General features: G+C 39.5%; 2 gene segments (V, D, J or C); both read left to right on the top strand.

The window, feature by feature from the left end:
• The window catches only part of LOC102015697, a gene marked incomplete in the record, with an annotated part of 840,941 nt that overhangs the window by 174,051 nt on the left and 644,820 nt on the right, over window positions 1-22,070 (top strand).
• LOC102012932 lies at window positions 569-1,649 on the top strand. The segment is given in 2 exon segments: window positions 569-752; window positions 947-1,649. Coding segments are annotated over 2 exon segments (384 nt in total).

Below are 22,070 nucleotides of genomic sequence, written 5' to 3'. Positions count from 1 at the left end.
TTTTCTCTCATTGCTGAGACAAAATACCCAACATCCAAAGTTAAAGACAGGAAAGGATTTTTTAGCTCACAGTTTGTAGAGGTTTTAGTCCATAATCTGCTGGCTCCAAGGCAGGGTGGCACATGGCAGAGGGACAACAGTTCATGGCTGCAGAAGGCAGCAAAAGCAACGGGGGTGAGGGGAGGGCTCTTCCGTCCCTTATGCTGTATATGGACTACCTGCCTTAGGGTGGGTGTAGCACTCACACTCTTAATGCCAGCATTGGACCATGAATCAATCACAAACTCTAGATTCAGCCTCCTCTGCAAAGCCTGCCCCCATAACTGCATGAGTCTTTGGGGGGACATTTAGATACAAACCATAACAGTAGTTCTTTTTTAAACCTCCATCCAATCTAGGCATTTTGACTTCTGACCATCTGCATTGCCTTCATCAGGAAAATTAGGTTGTGTGAGGGCTGTCTGCTGATCTGAAGTGGCCTGTAGTGACGGTTTTAATCCACTAGGGGGCACTGTAGTGATTACTGGATAGTCTCCTCTGGCAACTGTGAGCGGGCTTTGATTGAGAAGCTGCAAGGGTCCGGAAGGGACTCCTGCTCAGTGAGTCTAGGGCACCTGCTGCTGTAAGAGCAAGTTGGGGCACAGGGCTTTACAGCCTCCAGAGCCTGGAGAAGGACGCCCCAGGCACGAGGACGGGAGCCATGGAGAGGAAACTGGGAGCCCTGCTGGGGCTTTTGTGGGTGCAGGTTTGCTGTGAGTTGAGGGCCCCCGCCCGGGGTCAGGGGCTTGCGGACGTGACATGCGAGGCAGGGAAGGGAGGACTGACGCAGATCCCCTGCACTGTTCTCCGTCTTCATGAGCGTGTCCTGGGATATTGTCCGGGTTTGGAAACTGTTCAGTGATTCCCCAGTGTCCACATGTGTGTCTGCTTCTCTCTTTCCAAACAGGGGTGAGAGGGGAGCAGGTGGAACAGAGCCCTTCAGCCCTGAGTGTCCGGGAGGGAGACAGCCCTACACTGACCTGCAATTTTTCTGCCACCATGAGGAGTGTGCAGTGGTTCCGGCAAAGCCCAGGAGGCGGCCTCGTCAATCTGTTCTTAGTGACTACTGGGACAAAGCGGAATGGAAGACTAGAGTCAACGTTTAATTCCAAAGAGAGATTTAGCACCCTGCAAATCACAGCCTCCGAGCTGCGAGACTCAGGCTCCTACATATGTGCAGGAGAGGCACAGCGCTCCCAGGTCACCTGCAGCCTGGCCCCAAACTGCAGCTGGGGCTGAGTCACCGCAGCTGCCTCAGGCAGACTCGCCCAGCCTCGCGCACAGCTTTGGTTTCCTTATTCATGCTGCACCAGTGTTTCTTCTGCTAACCTCAGGCTTTTCAGTGCAGTTGCTTTATATGGTTCGTACACTTTCTCTTCCAGAAATTATTTTGCAGGGGAGAAGAGCCACTGGTACAGATGGCAGGGCCCAAAGCACTGGTGCAGTGGATCCCCTGGCAGAGCACATCAATTGCTCCTAAGCTACTGTGATGAAAAAGCCTGGGATAAATTCATGATTGTCAATAAATTGAAAAGAGATGAGTTGGTATTTTAGATATTTCTGTGTTATTCAATTTTCATGGAAATGCAATGAGAGTGTATGATATATATAGTGAGATGTATATACATATATTTGCATTTTGACTTTTTCACACTTGAAATCTGTAACAAATATAATAAAAAGAATTCTTCTTGTCATTCAGTGTCAGTCACTCTATCTAGGCGGTTCCATATATGACCTAAGTACTGACAATATTTCTTCACTTTATGTAAGAATAAACTGAAGATTATAGAGCAAAAGTGGTTTTCTGAGCTCACATGGTTGATAACCAGTGAAGCAAGGGAGGATTTCCCACTGAGGGCATCTGATACCAGCGACTGTGCTCTGAGCCGGCCAGTGGAGAGGCCTCCACGAGGACAACAACGTTTATTGATAAAGTTGTACTCTGTGTTCACTCACAACAATGGAACAGATGCACTGCGATCTTTTCTGAACAGCACCTTCCAGAAGAGCTCATTGCACTTTTCCTGTTTTGATATTAACATCCGTTGACCTTGCATTTTGAGTGAATCTGGCATTCCAGATTTCCCTACATCATTTGTGGTATGCAAAAATGGGCAAAAAGCTTGCAGCAACACCTTGAAAAGCAAACGCAAAGTTCTAACTTGTGACTGCATCCATTACAAGGCAAATTGAATTTCAGCCTCTCAAGGTCATGTATGTGAATGTATGGGATCGTCTGGGAAGGACTGGAATCCTGAGAACTAAGATGAGGACAAACAGGCAGCTCCAGGGAAGCTGGAAGCACGTGCAGCTTCCTGGGCATGTGGCCTACAAAGTCCACAGACTCGGTCCCACAAAGGGCCTAGAAGGTGACTTCATGTTCTGCTATTGCTGCTGTGATGTTCTTAATGCATTTGTCTTTGAGCTTGTGCTATGGGAGTGAAGATTGATAAGAGGCTGGGATGTGTACGTGAGCCTATGGGAAACACTGGGCTTTACAACAGGAATGTAGGAAAGCTCAGACTCAAGGGCACAGTGGACACCTATAAACTGAACAGTTGGTTTCCCCATTCCAGGTGCACGTGCATGCTAAGAGCTCCCTAGTAATATGAAGCACCTAGAAGTACGTGCCAATAAACATTATTAGCAAATTATTACAAAATGAAGGCGTATATATACACAATTAAATACACTATTTTGGAAATATTAGAATCTTTCAAAAGGTTCAGAAACTCTGGTCTAAAGCTGATGTCACATTGTAGAGTGAATTGCACAGTCTTAGACATTAAAATTAAATTTAAAGATAGTAGCTTTATGAAGAAAAACAGTATTTTGACAAGAATTTGACAATGAAGCAATTATTAACACAACAGATAATTTTAAAATTAATTTTCCTTATGGTTGAAGATACATAGTAGCAATGTGATGTAAAAGCAAGAAGTTTGAATTATATACAAATCATGAAGCCATTTTCAGGTACTGAGTTACAGAAACTATTAGAACACACAGAATGCTATTGTGTAAATTACAATTAAAACAAAATTCAGACTTACATGAAGTGGACTTGTATGAGGAGTGAATCATCTTAGGATAATTGTTTCACTAGAAACATCAATTGTAGATTTATTAAAATTTATATTTCAAACTACTTTATCAGATTTTTTTGCTAATATTGTCATAGTGCATAAAATACTCTTAAAATCTTTAGTATCTGCTACATCATTTTTCAAAACCAGAAATTATCAAAAGTTCTGGTGCAAACTTGCATTTCTCAAGAGCATCTGACATCACTTTCTATTGTACTGCTTGACAATGAAGTTGCTGAAAGAATAACTTTTGAAAATCTAGTAAGAGAAGGCAGAAAAATTTTATGATTAATCAAGACATTCTATTCATAAAGTAATGTTTTATATTTTTCATATAAACTTAGGACACATTCTTTTGCAGTTAGTAATGTTATATTGTTATATATAGGTCGTATAAATCCTATGTGTTTTATAAGCAACAGATTATTTTGGAAAGACAGCTTTATATTTCTCAATAGCAATTTCTCTGGTCTTTGAACAAGAGAGCTCAGATTTTCACTCTGCACCTTTATAACCAGCCCTGGCTGGATGATAAAGCTCCAAGCTTCACTTGGATGGAAGTCACATCTCACAGTAATCTGATCTCCTTCACTCTTTCATGAGCATGCCTAGAAGGGGAAAATACAAATAAAGAGCAAAATAAAAGGCAAATAATAGGAAACAAGAGATAGATCTTTTGCAACATGGAAGGGGACCAAAAGATGGAGGGAAGTGGTAGGCAGGAGAAGGGAAGGACCGAGAAAAGAATTAGGATGTTTTCTGTCCATGTGCCAACGCCCCGTGACAAATATAATCATTGTGTACTGCAAACATGTACTACTACAAATAAAATTTTAAAAATAAATGAAAAGGGTAAAAAGCAAAGAGCCACAGTGGGGAGCGTGGCCATGGGTTGTTCCAGCGTGCAGAGAGCTCTGATCGCTGTGGACTCGCTGTCTGCTTCATGCAAGGACTCGGTGTTTCAGGGGTAGCAAAGCTGTGCTCATCTGCTGTGGACTCGCTGCTTATGGAGACTCTGGAAAAACTGAGTGAAAACCTTTTATATTGGTAACTTTTAATTCCTGTCACTGGAGAATGGATGATGTCATATTAGTTGATAAAATTCAACGTGACGTAAAACATCTTAGCCATTTGTAAGTGTGCAGTTCTGTGGTGTTCACTTCATTCACACTGCTGTACAACCTGCCATTTATAGAACACGGCACTCATAAGACAGCCACTTGTAAACCTGAACTCTCTGTTACTGTGTTTTACAAACCAATAACACCAGGACATATTTTTCTCTCAAGCCATTGATCAGAAGAGGATTTTTGTAGTTGGCTTCTCAAAATGCCTTACTCTCATAGTTCTGTGTTGGGTTCTGACAATATGATTCAGAAGGCGAAGAGAGGGAGAAAGAAAACGTTTCTTTATCTATGTAAAAGAATCTGTTGATAGGTTAACTCTGGATGTAAGGCCACCTTTAACCAAATCTGAGGAAACTGAACTCTAAGAAAATGGGCTAAGCCTTCATCAAAGTGAAAAGTGTCTTTGAGGTTGGACTTCCATTAGAACCCAGCATGAGCACTTGCCTGATTCATATAGCTGGTCCTCTTGCTTGGAGTAAGTGAAATGGTGGGAGGAAACGAATAATCTCAGATCGTTCGAAAGAGTCTCAGTAATCTAACTGAAGACAGTTCTTCAGTCCAGGGCTTATACTTTTAACTTTTCAATGACACTGACATTCAGGAATATTTGAGTATTGATGGCATGGTGTGATCTTTTTTTCTCCTGAAAAGTTTTTCTTAAAATGATAATATCCCTAAGAAGGGTAAACTTGAGACATTTTGAAATAAATGGATGCACCTTGACAGCATAATTTTAACTGAAATAAATCAGACACACATGTTTAAATATCATATTGTTTTCTTGTGTGAGAAAACCAAAGGGTAAGTAAGGACCAAAATGGTGGATAGATATTGGACCATAAGAAGAAATGCTCAAATGGGAAGGAGAACAAGGGGGAGAGGAGGGAGAAGGAAGAAAGGGAATAGGGATTAAAAACATAAGAATGGAAGGAAAACAATAGAGGCAAAGTTTGTTTTTTTTTTTTGTTTTCTTCCAGTACCAGGAATTGAACTCACGACGTTGCGCTTGCCAGGCAGGCGCTTTGCCACTGAGCTAAATCCCCAGCCCCCAAAGTTTTGTAAATGAGGAGGAGGATTGAAGGGAGGGGAAAGGAATGGAAAAAAGAATTAAGATATATTATGTACAGGTAAAAATTCTCTGTGGAGAATGTGATCATATGTAGGTCAAAAGTGTATGAATAAAATTTTAAGAAGGTAATATTCCTAAAATTGACATTAATTTAGAACATGCAAAGTATTTTTGTATATGTAGCAACTACCAAAGACTAGTAATCATTATTTTAATTTTTTTTGCAAAATTGAACATCTATTAACTGTTGTAGCATTAGAGACCGTGCTGAAAAACAGAAATATATGATAACAACATGATTTCACTGAAGTCACTTTTATGTCATTTACTGGATTTCAGGCTGTCTCACAGTATACACCTAAGGATATAAAGTCCTGAATTAAAAAGTCAAACATAATTGATATATTCTGACAGGCACTGAACGGCTAAGTGATGCCCTGGGGGTCGTTTTCATGTCAGGTAATATCCTATGAACAGGAAGACCTTCGAAATTACAGTAGCTGTCATACAAGTTGATATAGGCCACCCGAAGTCTGAGTATCCTTGCAAATGAGACCAGGGATGAGAACATGTTTCCGACTTCTAAGTCCAGAAAAACATTTGCTGGAGATCAGTCCCTGTCCAGCAGGGGGCGCAGCTTCCTAACACAACCTCATTTCCTGTCTTTTTAGGCTTAGGCTCATCACTTCACTATGACTTCAACAGTTCTTCGTGTAAAGAATCAGGAACCTGACTTAGGCAATATCCTGAAGATGAACACTGCTGCCCACTTGGTGACTGTGATAGTCTTAGTAGTTGGTAAGTAAAATGCCTTCTGCAATGCAGACTCCTTTATCTATGATCTCACAAAATCTTTCAATTTCTCTAAGAGCTTATGCCTGAAATGACACAGACTTTTTTCCCCAGGAAGGATACAGACAGGATACGGACAGTCAGTGACACAGATGGGAGGCCAACTGACCACCACAGAAGGGGCTCTTCTGACCATAAACTGCACTTACACAGCCTCAGGCTACCCTGCACTTTTCTGGTATGTCCAGTACCCTGGAGGAGGTCCAGAACTCCTCCTAAAAGCCATGACAGCCAATGAGAAGGGAAGAAGCAAAGGATTTGAAGCCACATATGATAAAGCCGCCAGCTCCTTCCACTTGGAGAAAGCCTCAGTGGAAGCGTCAGACTCGGCTGTGTACTACTGTGCTGTGAGTGACACAGTGGCAGGAACTGCAGGGGGAGCCGAGCACAAACTCTGAGCCAGGACAAGGGGCCTGGCTGCTGGGTGTCTGCCTCTGGGATCTACTGTGCTTTCAGCACAGTCCCTGCTGTGTGGTTGATGAAAATTCCTATAAATTTCCACAGCAGAATGAACAATGGACACCCCCAAGTCAGCTTTGCACCAGTGAAGTTGAAAGCAGAATTTTACAGTGATAGTCCTTTATTCAGGGCTAAAATGATTTTAAGATAAAACCCAGGCAGCCAGTGTTGTATGCTCTGTACTTATATTTGCAGGCAAAGTCCAACCCCCACAAATGGGTCACCCTGGTGGATACTGATGTCTTATTATTAGAGTCAAATGTGACATCTTACTATTGTCTCCCTAACAGAACACGGAAGGACAAGCGACGGGAGAGCTATAGCCTCCCCAAAGCCTGGGACTCTTAATAGAGAAAGAAGGGAAGAGAGGAAAGCAAGAAGAACATAAACACAGTGTTAAGAAAGATGCAAATATTTGAAAGAGGTTTTTCTCATGTAGAAGAAGGATCTATTTTGGGGGAAATCATAAGGTAGACATGGCTGATACTCAAATGAAAGTAGGGGCGGGCTGTAGTGGCATAGGCCTCAATCTCAGCACTCAGGAGACTGAGGCAGGGCAGGATCGGCGTGAGTTTGAGGCCAGCCTCAGCTACATAGTGAGACCCTCTCAAAAAACGGGGGGATGTAAACACAGCTGAAGAAATTACTTATGTCAAAATGATGAATGTCCCAGGTTATTTGCATAGATCCTATGACTGTCTAACACCACCTCAAATGAGTCAGTTTACCGTCCCAGTGAAGTTACGCACGCATGTTTTCTTTTATCCCCACGACACTCTCTTAAAAAGTAAAGATACTGAAAGGGCAATGAGCCCACAAAGCCCAGCAAAGAGATGACAGCAGTGAGAGCAACACGATATTAGTGGTGGACATGGAGAAATGAAAACTCACTTATGCAGAAATGGAAGCTTCATTCAGACCAAGTAAAGATGAAACCGAAGCCTGGCGAGAGAAATGATCATGGAGCATCGAATGTGTGCAGAACCCTGTGTGACGGTGTGGGAATCAAGTCACAAGTTATCCTCAGACTGTCAGGAAAGCTGATGCCGGGTGTGTGCTTGTGTGTGTGTGTGTGTGTGTGCACCCGCGCACGTGTGTGTCTGTGTGTTTTGAGAGTGTTTGGAAGAGGAAGGGCGAAGAGGAGATCCAGGTAGAATATACATAACAGACCCATCATTCTTCCATCACAGACTGCAAAGCAGGCAGACAATTTGAAATGCCTGTGATGAACTGAGGAGTAGCACATTAAAAAGTAAGGAATTAAAAAATATATATATAAATAAAACAGAAGAACAGAATAGTCAGTTACTCAATGTAGGAAAATTAAATCTTACATGAAAGGAGACATACTCATAGCAATGTGTGGCACTTAAAATTGTCCCACAGATGTGTCACAAACTCACGACAAGCACTGGTGACTGGTGTCACTATTCCTGCCACACATTTCATTATTATGGATCTTTTCAATTATTGTTTATCAGTTACACTTTCTTTTCCTACAAAAATAATTCATTTAATTATGACTTAGAAGCAGGTACCATTTTAGATACTTACATTTTTGTGTATCGCATTACCCACTCAGTGTCTGCCTATTTTTAGGCTATTGTCTCTGTTCCTCGTAAGTACCTTTGTCCCACCCGTCATGTATTTGCAAAGCCCCACCACTTTCAAAGATCTAATTTTCAGTTTAGGTTATAGCAAAATTGAGAGGAGGTTACAAAAATTTTTCACACAGCCCCAAATAAGCAACCCTATGGCTTCGCATAAAGGGGGTGCAGCCTCTGCATCCAAAGGGGCCTGCTTGTTATGGCTGGTGGAGCTTCATTCACCAGCCGCACGTCACAGTCTCCAAATGTCCCAGCTTCACAGGAGAGATCACCTTTGGTGTTTCACAGTATGCGGATTTTGACAGCAGTTAATGCCATTGTCACCCACTAGAGAGTCATACGGAATATTTTCCCTGTGCTAAGCATCCTCTGTGCTCTTCTTGTTCATATTCCCAACCCCACACCGGGCAGCCACTGACCTTTTCAGTCGCTCCAGTTTGCCTTTTCCAGATTGTCTTTAGTTAGAATCATAAAGTGTGAAGCCTTTTGGACTGACTTCTTTCACTTAGTGACGTGCATGTACCTTTCCTCCATGTCTTTCATGGCTCGATAGCTTGTTTCATTTGATTGCTGAATAATATTCTTTTTGATGGCTAAACAACAGTTTATTTATTCACTTAATTCATATTAGTTTCTTCCAGATTTTGGCAACATCTAACAGAAAACTGCTATCAACATCTCTGTGCAGGTTTTGCTGTGGATGTATGTTTTCAATGACTTTGGGCCTATATTAACCAGAGCGATTGGTCACATAGAAAGAATCTATATGAAACTTCTAAACAGTCTCCAAAAGTGTCTGTGTCACTCTGCATCCTCACAAGAATAAATTAGAGTGTGTGTTGTTCCGTGGCATCGCCAGCATGTTTTGTTGTCATGTTCCCTATTTTGGCGTTGTAATAGATATGTTAGTGGTATCTTTTAATTTGCATTTCCCTGATGACTTATGATGTGGAACATCTTTTCATGATGTTATTTGCCATAAGTATGTATCTTTGATAAAATCTTTCAACGTTTTTCACCCAATCTTTTGATTTGTTTGTTTTCTTATTTTTGAATTTTAAGATTTCTTTGTGTAGTTTTGGTAATAGTCCATTACCAGCTGGATCTTTTGCAATGATCTTTCCCAGCTTAGGCTTGTCTTCTTATTTACTAGTACTGCCTTTCATAGAGAAGACATTTTCAATAATTTCTTGCAGGGATCTAGCCTTCAGTGTTTTATGTAGTAATTATCACTATGCAAAAGTTCACCTAGGGTTTCTCCCATTTTGTCTTCTTGGAGATTCACAATTTTATATTGTAATGACCTAAATTTATTCATGAGGGTAGAATTCTAATGACCTAAGATGTTATTAGAGATGTCCCCACCTCCCAACACTGTTGTCTTGGAAATTAAGTTTCCAGCACATGAACTTTAGAGGAGACATGCAAACCACAGCAGTATCACTGACATCTCATCTGCTACAATACAAGCAACATCAGCATCCATACATATTTAACAATGATTTTACCATGAATAAGTGTTCTTAAAATATATAAAAACTGTAAAATATATCTATATTATTTAGGTGTTACAGATTTAAATTATAATATATACAGTAATATACATACAGATTTATATGGGGGAGGAGTACAAAAATATATATCTTTTCCACTTTCTTACTTTCTAATTCTCTTCTCAAATATATAGTGAATCCCAAAATATTTCCCTTTTCTTTGGATTTCTATTTCACCTAGACAATGGAAGCAATAAGATGAAAGTTTTCATTACTTTCAGCATTGAAAACTTGCTGGCATCTGAGCTTAACTGTCCATCTTCCCACTCACTAGAACATAATTCCATGAACTCTAGGGCTTTGCTCATCCTCAGCACATGTGACCATGCCTGTCCAGAAATAGGCCTTTAAAGTATTTTTCCAAATCATAATGAATGACAAGAATTCTGCCACCTACTACCACAACAAAAATTACCATCCATTCTGTTAGAATTTACCATGTACTTACTTCTAAGCAGACCACATTCCACATTTTAGAAAGTAAAGATATAGTAGTAGACAATAGAACAGAGAAAAATCTCTATTTTAAGAGTTTATATTTTATTTGAAGCCCATGGTAACCATTTCACAGACTATTTACATGAACTTTTTTTTAAATCTTTCAAAACTCAGCTGAGCGTGGTGGCACATCCCTGTATTCTGAAAAATCTGGTGGCTGAGGAAGGAGGGTTGGAAATTGGAGACACTCTGTGCTAAGTAGGGAGTCTGAGATAATCTGTAATGTAGCAATAACCTTTCTTAAAAAAAGAAGAGAGTTGTGCTAACCATATCTATTATTAGATGAGAAAACTAAAGATTATTTTTTCTATTTAATGTCACATAGACCTAGAATTCAAATGTTCTCAAATATGCATTTTAATTAGTAATATACTCTGCTTATGTAGACATATAGAAGCTGATATTATACATCCTATTACAAAATGTCAGTAGGAAACTAAGCAAAAGCCTTACTCAGAAGTTCTGAGCAACTGTAGCTCTGTCTCCAAGGTGGCACTCTTTGCATTGTCCCTACCTACACGCAAGAATGTGTGTTGCTGGACCTGGTCTCTGAGTTAAAGGACAAACTCTTGAAAAGTTCCTTTACTGTTACAAGGAAGGAAGACATTGATAGACAGGTCAGATTTCAGCACACACGTCTGCAGAATAAAAGTACAGAAGCATCTGAGAATCCTTGGGAACTTAGTAGCTTCTTGTTTGTTGTAAGTTACGGAGAGTTTTAGCCAGGCTGACACAGGAAGTCAGGGAGTATTTTCACAGGGTTTGGGGCACAGTGCAGCACATTAGGGAGGAAAGAGGGAAGAGGATGGGGTCAAATCCTAATTCAGCTAGGATTCCTGTGGGACATAAGGAAGAAATGCAAATTAGAAAGCACTGAGACCAGAGTATCCATTTCTCAGTTCCACATAGCTATCTGAACAGGGGTGAGTGCAAAACCCAATGGAGCAGAGTTTGTTCTGCAAGGAGAGAACTGCACTCTTCAACACATTTACACTGTAGCTCCTTTAACAACTTGAAGTGGAACAGACAGGCCAGGAGATCCTGTTCCAGTGACAATCATGAGTTCTTCTGAGAGCAGGACACTGGGTGGAAGGTGCACAGCAACCTGGATCCAACCATCAGGCACGGCTCCCTGCAGCCTCCCAGCTCAGCCACTCTGCTTCTCCTGTCTTTGTGGTGGCCTCACTGTGCCCCCTAAGCACCTGTAGCCAGTGCCCAAACCTCAACCTGGAGGTTGTCAATAGGTGAGGAGGTACAGCAAGGGCATTGTTTACTACATTCTGTATAAATTCTCTAGTGAGCTAGTGTGTGTAGCAGACATGATTGAATTTGGGCTTCAACCTGAATGTCTACATAGACTCAAGGTATCCTTACTCAACATGTAAATTTATTTTTTTTCATTTTCATGATGTTTTAATTTTAATTTCAATTTTTTAAAGTTTATTTTGAAAATAAAAGAAGGAAAACATGATAACAAATACAAGCAGTACTGAATCACAGACAAAGTGGTAGGAAATTAACAATGGTTGTTGTATTGTGTATTGATATCTTCAAAGTGGTTTCTCACTTTGAAGAAATAGAGAAAAACAAATAGAGACATGCAAGATGGATTGAATAATTAATCATTAACTGTTCCTTTCAGTACAGTGATAGAAGTCAGTAGTGCAACTATGTTAGGTATCCTATATATACATATATACATAATTTCTCCTTCTTTCTCTTCTCTTTTCCCTCATCCCAACTGCTCTTTACTTTTGAGCAGTTTCCTTTCATTTCACAATGTCTATCATACCTCCTAGTTTTTATTCACTCTTTCAGGTCTTACACTAGTGAGACAATATGCTTCTTACACATGCAGATCTGGTTTATTTCACTTATGAGTATGGACTAGTTGTGACCATTTACCTATAAAAGCCTCGAGTTTATCTTTCTTTATAGTTGAGCAATATTCCATTATATAAAAGTACCATAATTTTTTTATCCAATCCTCAGTGGATGGACATTTGCGTTGCTTCCACAATTTAGCTATTACAAATTGCGCTGCTATAATCATGAGTGCACATATATCGCTGTGATATGATGCTTTCAGATCTTCTGGGAAAATACCCAGAAGGGGAATAGCTGGGTTGAATGGGACCTCTAGACCTAGTTTGCTGAGAAATCTCCTGTCTTGGTTACTTTTCTCTCTCTGCTGGGACAAAATATCTGATGCCCAAAATTAAGGAAGGAAAGGTTTATTTTGCTTACAGTTTGTGGTTTTAGTCTAGACTTGGCAGATTACAAAGCAGAGTGGCACATGGCAGAGAGCTACAGCTCAGGTTGGCAGAACACAGCAAAAGCAACAACCACACACCAGCGAGGAATGGGGGAAGAATGGCCTCAAGCACTCTTTTCCTCTCCCTTACATATGCAAACTATCCACCCCAGGGCGGTGCAGCTCTCACACCCATAATCAAACTCTAAAAGCCTGCCCCATGGCCACTTGAGGCTTTGGGGGGGACACACAGACATAAACCATAACATCTCCAAACTGATTTCCACAGTGGCTTCACCAGTCTGAATTCCCACCAGCAGTGGAGAAGAGTTCCTATTTCTCCACAGCCTCACCAGCATTTGTTATTGGTTGATTTCTTAGTGATAGTTATTCTTACTGGGGTGAGATCAAATCTCAATGTTTTTTAGTTTGCATTTCTTGAATGACTGGTGGTGTTGAACATTTTCTCATGTGTTTATTTGCCATTTGTATTTCTTTATCTGAGAAATGTGTGTTCATCTCAGATGCCCATTTCTGTACTGGGTCTTTGAATTTGGGAGGGCTGATGTTTTTTAATTCTTTATATGTTCTAGATAGAAGACCTTTGTCTGAGGGACACTCAGCTAAATTTTTTTCCCAATTTGTGGATTTTCTTTTTACTCTGCTGGTGATTTCTTTAGATATGCAGAAACTTATATCCCCAGCCCTACCTCAGTGATGCACTGCCTGCCTGGATGTGCAGAAACTTTTCAATAGGATGAGATCCCAGTTGTTGATTCTTTGAAGAATTTCCCATGTGGTTTGGTTTTTTGTTTGTTTGTTTGTTTTTTGTTTTTTCGGTTTTTCTCCGGTACCAGGAACCAAACTCACGACCTTGCGCTTGCCAGGCAGGCGCTTTTGCCGCTGAGCTAAATCCCCAGCCCCTGTGGTTTGGTTTTTGTTTGTGAAATCTCTGCCTACCCCTATGTCTTCAAGATTTTTACCCACTTTCTCTTCCAATAGATTTAGTGTTTCTGTTTTAATATTGAGATCTGTGATCCATTTTGACTTGAGTTTGTTGTATGGTGATAGACTTGGGTCTATTTTCAGTCTTCGGCAGGTGGCAAGCCAATTTATCCAGCACCATTTATTAAAAAGGCTATCTTTCTTCCAGTGAGTCTTTTTGACCCCTTTGTCAAAGATTAGGTGGTGGTACATAGTGATTACTTTCTCCACAGGGAGTTGGTACATGTATACAACACATCTTAATTGTTTGCACTTCTACATTCTTTCTTCCCCTCCCTCCAACTTTTGGTCCACTCCCATTTTTAAATGATCTCTCTGCCTGTCTCCTATTATCCATCTTTTATTTTGTTCTTACATTATTTATACTTTGGGTTTCTCAGAAACCATGTGATGTTTAAGCTTGTGTGTTTTGTTTGTTCCAACTATAATTCTGGTCTCATGTCTTGTACTTTGACTAAATGCTTTGAAGATAATGATACACAGTGTGTTGACCATTATTATTCTTTTATGAAATTTTATTTTTTATAAAATAAAATGTAAAGTTAATTAATTAAATTATGGTCTTAAGGTACATCCATTTTCTTAAAAATATGGCCCAAATTTATTCTTTATGACAAGAATAGATAAAATTCCAAGTATGTGGAGAAAAGGTTTAAAGGTGTTCTCCGGGGATCACTGTGGCACAAAATAGGCCAAGGAGATCTTTATGAGGAAATAGAAAGTCCAATTTGGTCTTAAAGGACAGACATAAATTGAATGCATTCATTATGCAATTGTTTATCAAATAATAAATTTCAGGTGTATGTGTAGGTTTAAAGAGTAAATTAATAAAATTAATAAAATTATAATATATTAATAAAATTATAATAAATTAATAAAACAGACAAATGAAAACTCCAAAAGAGCTCCCCTCAGTCATAAAGCTCAATGCTGGATTTGTGCACAGCGTGCAGTTTCTTTCACAGGAACATTCTCCGACGCTTGTGATCCAGCACAGGCGCTTCTCTCGTGTTCTTCCATGACCGGCAGGGTCTCGGAGCGATTAAAGTCAGGGGCGCTGAGATGCTGTCTCTGTCACTAAATAACACCATCCTGGTCAGAATTACTTAAACTTACAACACATACATTTCATTATCTGCAGTAACATCTATATCAACACAGAGTGTAAGGACAGAATTAGATTAAATGGATTTAATCAAATGATTAATTATCGGAAAATAATTTTCCAAACTAATGGACAATTCTTGCACAATACATAGGAAGAAGTGATGAAAATAATTGAAGAATAAATAATGGAAATTGAAGTATGGATTAAGGCTGAACTTTCCACTCTCTGGCACTGAGTTATTTCCACATGGATATGGCTGAGCTCACCCTTTATTCCACACCGGCACTGTGCTGCCCAACGATCTGAACTGACTGCAATCGTTTTCTCGCTTAGTTTCTTAATCTCATATATTTAATGCATAGTATGTGATGAGCTCTTGCTTGTAGGTAATTTAATACAAATTCTAAGATGACTGTACATAAGTTTTGTGGAGCGGGGCTCATATATAGCATCTTCACACTTCGTGGCCTGACTCTTCAGTCTCGGCTCTTAACTCTCCTCCCCCAGTTCCCAGCTATCCGTGCACCAGCAACATTGGTCTCCTTCAGTTTTCTGAATTTGCCACATCCTTTCCCACACTTTGTCTCTTCACCCTTCTGGAGTGCTCTTCCCCAAAATCTCAGCCACTTTGACTTATTTTCCCCATTCAGGCCTCAGTTGAAATACTACTACCGAAGAGAAATCCTCTGACTTCCTCTGATCTTCCTGCTGTTCACAGCCCCACCTTAACCAGGTCACCATGGTTATTCCTTTTATCCTTAGTGACTGACCCACTGCTATTATTTTACAAGTATCTAAGGAATGAACGAGTGATTGAATGTTCCTTGGCCCTCTTCTCACGCTCCCTTTTCCTTCTCATTACCAGCTCATCAACTCTAACTTACCGTACAGTCTCCTCTTCGATAGGGATGCAGCTCTGTTCTACCTGTCCCTTCCCCACAGAGTCACATTGCCGTCTTCCTGTGCTAGGACAGATCTGACACACAATTATGCCCCCTGAGAGTCTCTGCCTTCTGTCGCCCAAGGGAACTCTCTTTATCAGAAGGGCTGAGGAACCTATAATGGGAAACCACACAGCAGAATGATAGAAAGAAAAAAGACATAACCAAAAACTCAAGGAAATAAAAAGTGACCTCTCCTGGAGAATAGTTTGAGCACCTGTCAAAGTTTTATTTTACATTACCACAAGCAAAATTTCCTCGGGAAATAAATTTAAATAATTGGTAGACATTTTATAGATTAGATTTATAAAGGGTACTGTTAAATATTTTTATGGTGGTCAAAGCACTACTTAATTACTTTCCTACTTTTCCTGTTTGAGTAGTATTAGGGTCTTTGTAAGATTAATAGTCACCTGAGCCCATAGCAGAAGGAGTCTTTACTTCATTAAATTATCCTGAAATTTTCTAATGCATTTCACCAGAAATAACGTGCGATTCCCACAAGGGGCTACATACTACTTCTTTCAAAAAGGGTCCATTTCATTCAATTTGGGAAAATGATCTTTCTCAAAAATACTTTATATCTTTACAATAGTAAAGAGAGTTGTACTCTAAGCTTTTTTCAAGCAAATATTAGGTCACCATTTTAATGATGCATACCCTTGTGTTCAGAGACAAAGGACTTTACTGTTAAAGGCACAACAAACATGAAAACACTTGTATTTTTCCTCAGTTACTCCCTCCTGGAGGTGTCAAATGTGATATCATTGGTGCATTGGATGCTCTACCTGCAGTGAGGCTGTCACAGCACAGAAACTCTGAGGTTGGGGAATGGTAAGCAGTGAACAAGCTTGATCTTTGTCTCAGCAGGGACTCTACCTCCTCTATCACAGTTGCTCACTACAAGGATACCTCTGAGAAATGGAATAAAAAAGACTCACATGGTCTATCAGCCCTATCCGCTCCTTGTCCTATATTGTACTAGTATGTAGAAATTTTAGTCATGAACATGCCACTGCACCAGCCATTGTGATAAATCTATGGGACAGACATTGGGACTAAATACATTTAATTTCTCTCAAAAAGCATTTAATTAAAGCTGCTGCAGTGGAGTTCTAAAGAGTAGGATTAAATAAATCTATCATATTAATCACAATTACATTTCCCACAATCCCACATCCAACTAACTGTGAGAAATCCAAGAGTACAGCTAGGATACAGTGTATTATCTATTGTGACCCACACGAGAGTATTGGACCAACGTACTGATCTTTGGTTTAACTGTCGAAAAGAAACAAATACTCAAATACTGTCTCTTTCAGTAAGGAGACATTCCATTCCCAGAAATGAACAATAAAATGAAGGGAATTTTAATTTTGTTTTGGAATTAGTGTTAAACTGTATTGTCATTACATCACTTTACTTAAATTGTATTCAAGTGATACTATTTGCTTCTGTGGGCATTCATGTACTAAATGCACATTTGTAAGATAGATTTGAGAAGTATAGAAGTTTCTATCAACCAGTTAGAGTAAATACTTTATGTATTTGTGTATTGCCACTTCATGTAAAATACACGAACATATACATATTTCACCGATATATGGGGATTGACTTGAAGCAAGTGTTTCTTGAATTTTTAATTGAAGTGTTTGTGTTTTTATTTAAACAATTACATAACCAACATCCACATTTTGAGTATTGTTTTTAGCACTATCATGAGTCCACAAGATGGCAGTAACTTCTCAGAGACTCCGAGGACATTTTCCAGTGCTACTGTGACTGTTTGTGTGTGCACGTGTTTGGGGGTCAGGGGAGAGAAAAAGGGAGAGAGGCAGAGGCAGAGACAGACCGAGACGTGAAAGCAGGTGTTTGGTGGTTACCAGAGTGTTGAAAAGAACCTCTGTTTTTAACTGGGAAACCATGCTTTTATTCATTTTTGTGTTTCTTACGCCAGAAGAATTAGAAGTGTCTGAAGAATTCTCACATTTTTAGGATTTAAAAGCTGAACCCTCAGTGAAAGGGGTGGGGAGACGAACGATGGAATCCTTCAGTGTTTCCTTACTGATCCTGTGGCTTCAGTTTATCTGTGAGTTTGGGCATTTTTATGGGAATATAAAGTCCTAATATATGAACTTGTCTCTTCCAAGACTGTGAGAGAAACTGAATGGTTTTAGCCTCTAAATGAGGAAGAACGGGAGCCTCACTAATATATAACATTCATTTTGGAGAATAAATGTCCTCTACTCAACCAATTTTCTTTGACTATTGTCTTTTTCCCAGGGGTGAGCAGCCAGCAGAAGGAGGTGGAGCAGAGTCCTGAGATCCTCAGTGTCCCAGAGGGAGCCATCGCCTCTCTCAACTGCACTTACAGGGACAGTGCTTCTAGGTACTTCATGTGGTACCGACAGTATCCTGGGAGAGGCCCCGAGTTGCTGCTGTCCATGTACTCCAGTGGTGATAGAGAAGAAGGAAGATTCACTGCGCGGCTCAACACAGCCAGCAGACACTTTTCCCTGCACATCCAAAACTCCCAGCACGGTGACTCGGCCACCTACTTCTGTGCAGTGAGCGCACAGTGCTCCCCAGGCACCTGCAGCCTGCACCCAAAGTGCAGGGGAACAGGCGGCCCTAAGACGGAGCAGAAAGCACAGGGCAGGGAATTTCTGTACCTATTCCAGATGCAAAGGGAATTCAGATCAATAAGAGGGAAGTCTCATGGACTAATTAGGTATCTTATAATCCTATAAATAGTGACCACGAAGAAAAAGACAAGATTGGTCTGGTGGAAATATTTTCCTATTTTCTGTTGAAACTCTAATTTAAAAATGTATAATGTATACAAAAAAGGGCACATATTTAAATTATACATCTTTATGTGATTGAGAGTATAAACCTGAAACTGTCAATATAAACATCATGAACATATCCATCACTTGTAATGATTTTCTTTTTCCTTCTTGTTTTAAAATTGAATTATGATTTCAATATTATTTAAAAATTGAATTATGATTGATACACAAATGGTACGCCTAGGGCATACATTTTGAAATCCACTCTTCTTTTAAATCACAAGTTTATAAAAGGATTAGTTTTGTAATGATTTTTATAAATGAAGGAAATGTTTTAATATAATAACAGCTATCCCTTCACTTATTGATGCACCTTGTTCTTTCCATTCACTTTTTCATGATGTCTGATACACTGCATTAAGAATATATTGGCAAAAAAAAAAAAAAAGAATATACTGGCAAAACAGAAACACAAAGGTATGACAAGAGTCTGAGAGATCTACTTTCAAAAAGTTTTGGATCATAATTACCTTAGCTATAGATCTCCCCCTTCATCTCTACTTTCAGCTGCAACCCCACTCCTGATCAGGTAAGGACAGAGTGGGTTGCAGGAGGAAGGACTAGGGACAGGGTGAGAACTGGCAAACAACAAAAAGCTCAAGCAGTTGCGAGACCAAGGATCTCAAATGGTCTATGTGACCATTCTTGAGTTTAGGCTAAGTGGGTCTCAGAATTGTTGCCAGAGCCTGATTCCTGTGCTCTTAGGGTGTGACATGGAGTGGTGAGGCGCATCATGCCAGCCATAGACAGTCCCATGCACTGGGACCTGGAGACACGAGTGACTCCAGATTTCTTGAGAAAGCTCTCTGAAAAGGGTTCTTGACACCAAAGCATTTTGTTCCCATAACTAAAGATCTTCCTGGATGTGCTGTCACAGACTACATGGTACTGAATGTCTTTTAGCCAGTGTTGGTGAGATCTGATTTGTGTCATCCCTCTGTTCTCCTTCCTGACTTCTGGGCATGATGGATTTGCTCTGCCACTCCCACTAAGTTCAGGAAAAATGTTTCTGCCCTGATGAAAATAAGTCCTTGTAGTATGTACATAGTATGCAATTCATGTACCCCAGGAAGTAAAAAACCACAGCCATACTTGTTATAAAATTGTTATAGTCTATTGTTTATAATGTTTATGTTGCCTAGATGTCAGAAAAACTTTGGAAATGTAGAATTCAAAATTAAAATAATTCATTTTGTCTTTCTTTTCTCTTTTTTCCTTTTCTCTTTCTTCCTTTTCCCCTCCCCCTCTATAGTTCTCCTCCCCATATGAACATTTTCTTCCTATTTCACGATATCTATTATACATTATAGATATTATACAATATCTATACATTTTGGTCCTTATTTACACTTTCAATTTCTCATACCAGAGAAACAATGTTATATTTACACATATGTCCAATTTATTTCACTTAAGAGTATGGTCTCAAGGTGCAGCCATTTACCTATCATCCTACTTTGAGGATAAGTAGCAATCCTTATTGTGTTTTTATTAAAAAACACATCTTTTTTATCCTTTCATTGGTTGATGGGCATTTGAGCTGTTTCTAAGATTTAGCTATTACAAACTGTGCCACTGTAAGCATGAGTGTATGTGTCACTGTGGTACAGTGCTTTTAATTCTTTTGGGAAGTAGGGGAATACTTGGGTCAAATGGAACCTCTAGTTTTAATTTTTTGAGCGATTTCCACAATGATTTCTAAAAAAGTAGAAACAAAGCTTTGAAAATAAGGAGAGGTAGAAGAGCTGAAGGGAGGGGAGGAAAATAGGTGGGGAAAGAAGAATCAAGATATATTATGTACAAGTACAAATTCCATATAATGAATGTGATGATTACATATATCTAAAATGTACCAATAAAATTAACTACTTTTTAGAAAAATACCCCCTACTAAAGGATTTAGTAATTCAACCCAATCAGGATTCACCTCATCTTCTTAATCCAAGGATTTAAAAACTCTTAAAAACTATTTCCAAGTCACATAAAAAAGACTCAGAAGGCAATGAAGACAAGCTGAAGTTATACAGGAATCGAGATATTTACATTCTGACTCTACTTTTCTTGAATGCATCCTGGCACCACAACATTATGGAAGGAACCCAAGGATACTGATATAAATAGCTATCCTGTTACTAATAGACCATTTGATCTGAGGTTTTATATATGTATATAATTTCAGGATTGCTTTTAGAAATCAATATAATAGAATACTGATGTAGTTTGAATTTTTTGAAGAGAGCTTGAATTGAAATTTTGTTGCACATAATTTAGGGAGGAAAGTATTTTTTTGAAATGGGTCTAACTAAGCATAGATAGTTCAGCTGGAGAATGGTTTCAGCCTGATCTCCTGGGGTGTTTCAGGGCATATTCTGCCCCACAGAGCTGATTCTTCCCAACTTGAGGGAGGGGACCAGACTGCTCACCTGTTTTAATGAAGTACGGAAGTCACTGGCTGTGGTCTTTCTTGGGCTAAGTGTGTACCCTACTGGACCATGGCGACTCACAGTGGAAGAGGTCAGCTTTGTGGAAATGGAGTTAACTATGGACATGGAGTTAACTATGGGAACACTGACCTGGGAAAGGGATTTTAAACTGGATTTATAATTGTGTGAGTTATAATTACAGAATTCTTCTGAAGTAATACATTAGTAACAATCTTTCTAATTCCTGTATTCTAAATTTTAATTTCTTCACCCATTTAAATCTCTCTCTATTTCTCTATCTCTGTCTCTATCTCTATCTCTGTCTATCTTTATTTCATCTATATCTGGTCTCACTGTTTTTGAAGATTTGAAATATATTAAACTAAAGAAATTGTTAACAGAAAACACCTAAAAATAAGGAACTGTTATTCAAAGTAAGTCTCCAACTTTTTACTGTGCTTACAACATTCTAAAGTTTCTCTAGCTAGCATCTCCAAACCTTTCCAAAGCCTTTGGGTAAACTAGTTCCAAAGGCTTCTAAATCACAAGCACAGGTATCATTACAGAAGCAACCTAACTCTTGATACCAAATTCCTGCTATTGCTACAAAATACCTGACACCTGCAATTTAAAGAAAAAAGGTTTATTTGACTCAGTTTCCAGCAAATTCAGTCCAAAGTTGGCTAGCTTACAGACAGAAATGTGTGCTGCGAGAGCTTGGTGGGGAAAAGATTGGCCCATTCTATGACAGCCAGAAAGCAGAAAGAGAAGGAGGAGAGGGGACAAGAACACACCCTTCCAGATTGTATTCCCAGTGACCCACTTCCAACCAGAACCCAGCTCCCAGTAGCAAATTCAGCTACTGAACTCATCAGTGGATAAACCAGTGATGAGAATAGCACTTCATCTTCTAAGGACATGAGACATCTGGGGACATTTAAAATCTTAACCATAGGAGCATGTACTACAGGATGAGGTGACAAATTTTTACCATTTTATACGTTGTCTCTTCACTCCTGATTGTTTCCTTTGTGGTATATAAGTTTCTAATTGATACAATCCCATTTATTAATTTAAAAAAATTCTTTGGGCAATTTGAGTTCTGTTCAGGAAGTCCTTGCCTATGCCTATGACTTTAAATGCTTTACTTATTTTGTCATCCAGCAAATTCAGTGTTTCTGTTTTTTTTTTTTT

Source organism: Chinchilla lanigera, unplaced genomic scaffold (assembly GCF_000276665.1).
Source record: "Chinchilla lanigera isolate Chin_1 unplaced genomic scaffold, ChiLan1.0 scaffold00008, whole genome shotgun sequence".
In the NCBI taxonomy this organism is placed as follows: Eukaryota; Metazoa; Chordata; class Mammalia; order Rodentia; family Chinchillidae; genus Chinchilla; species Chinchilla lanigera.
The sequence above is the reverse complement of the archived record's forward strand: the minus strand, read 5'-3'. Positions and strand labels throughout refer to the sequence as shown.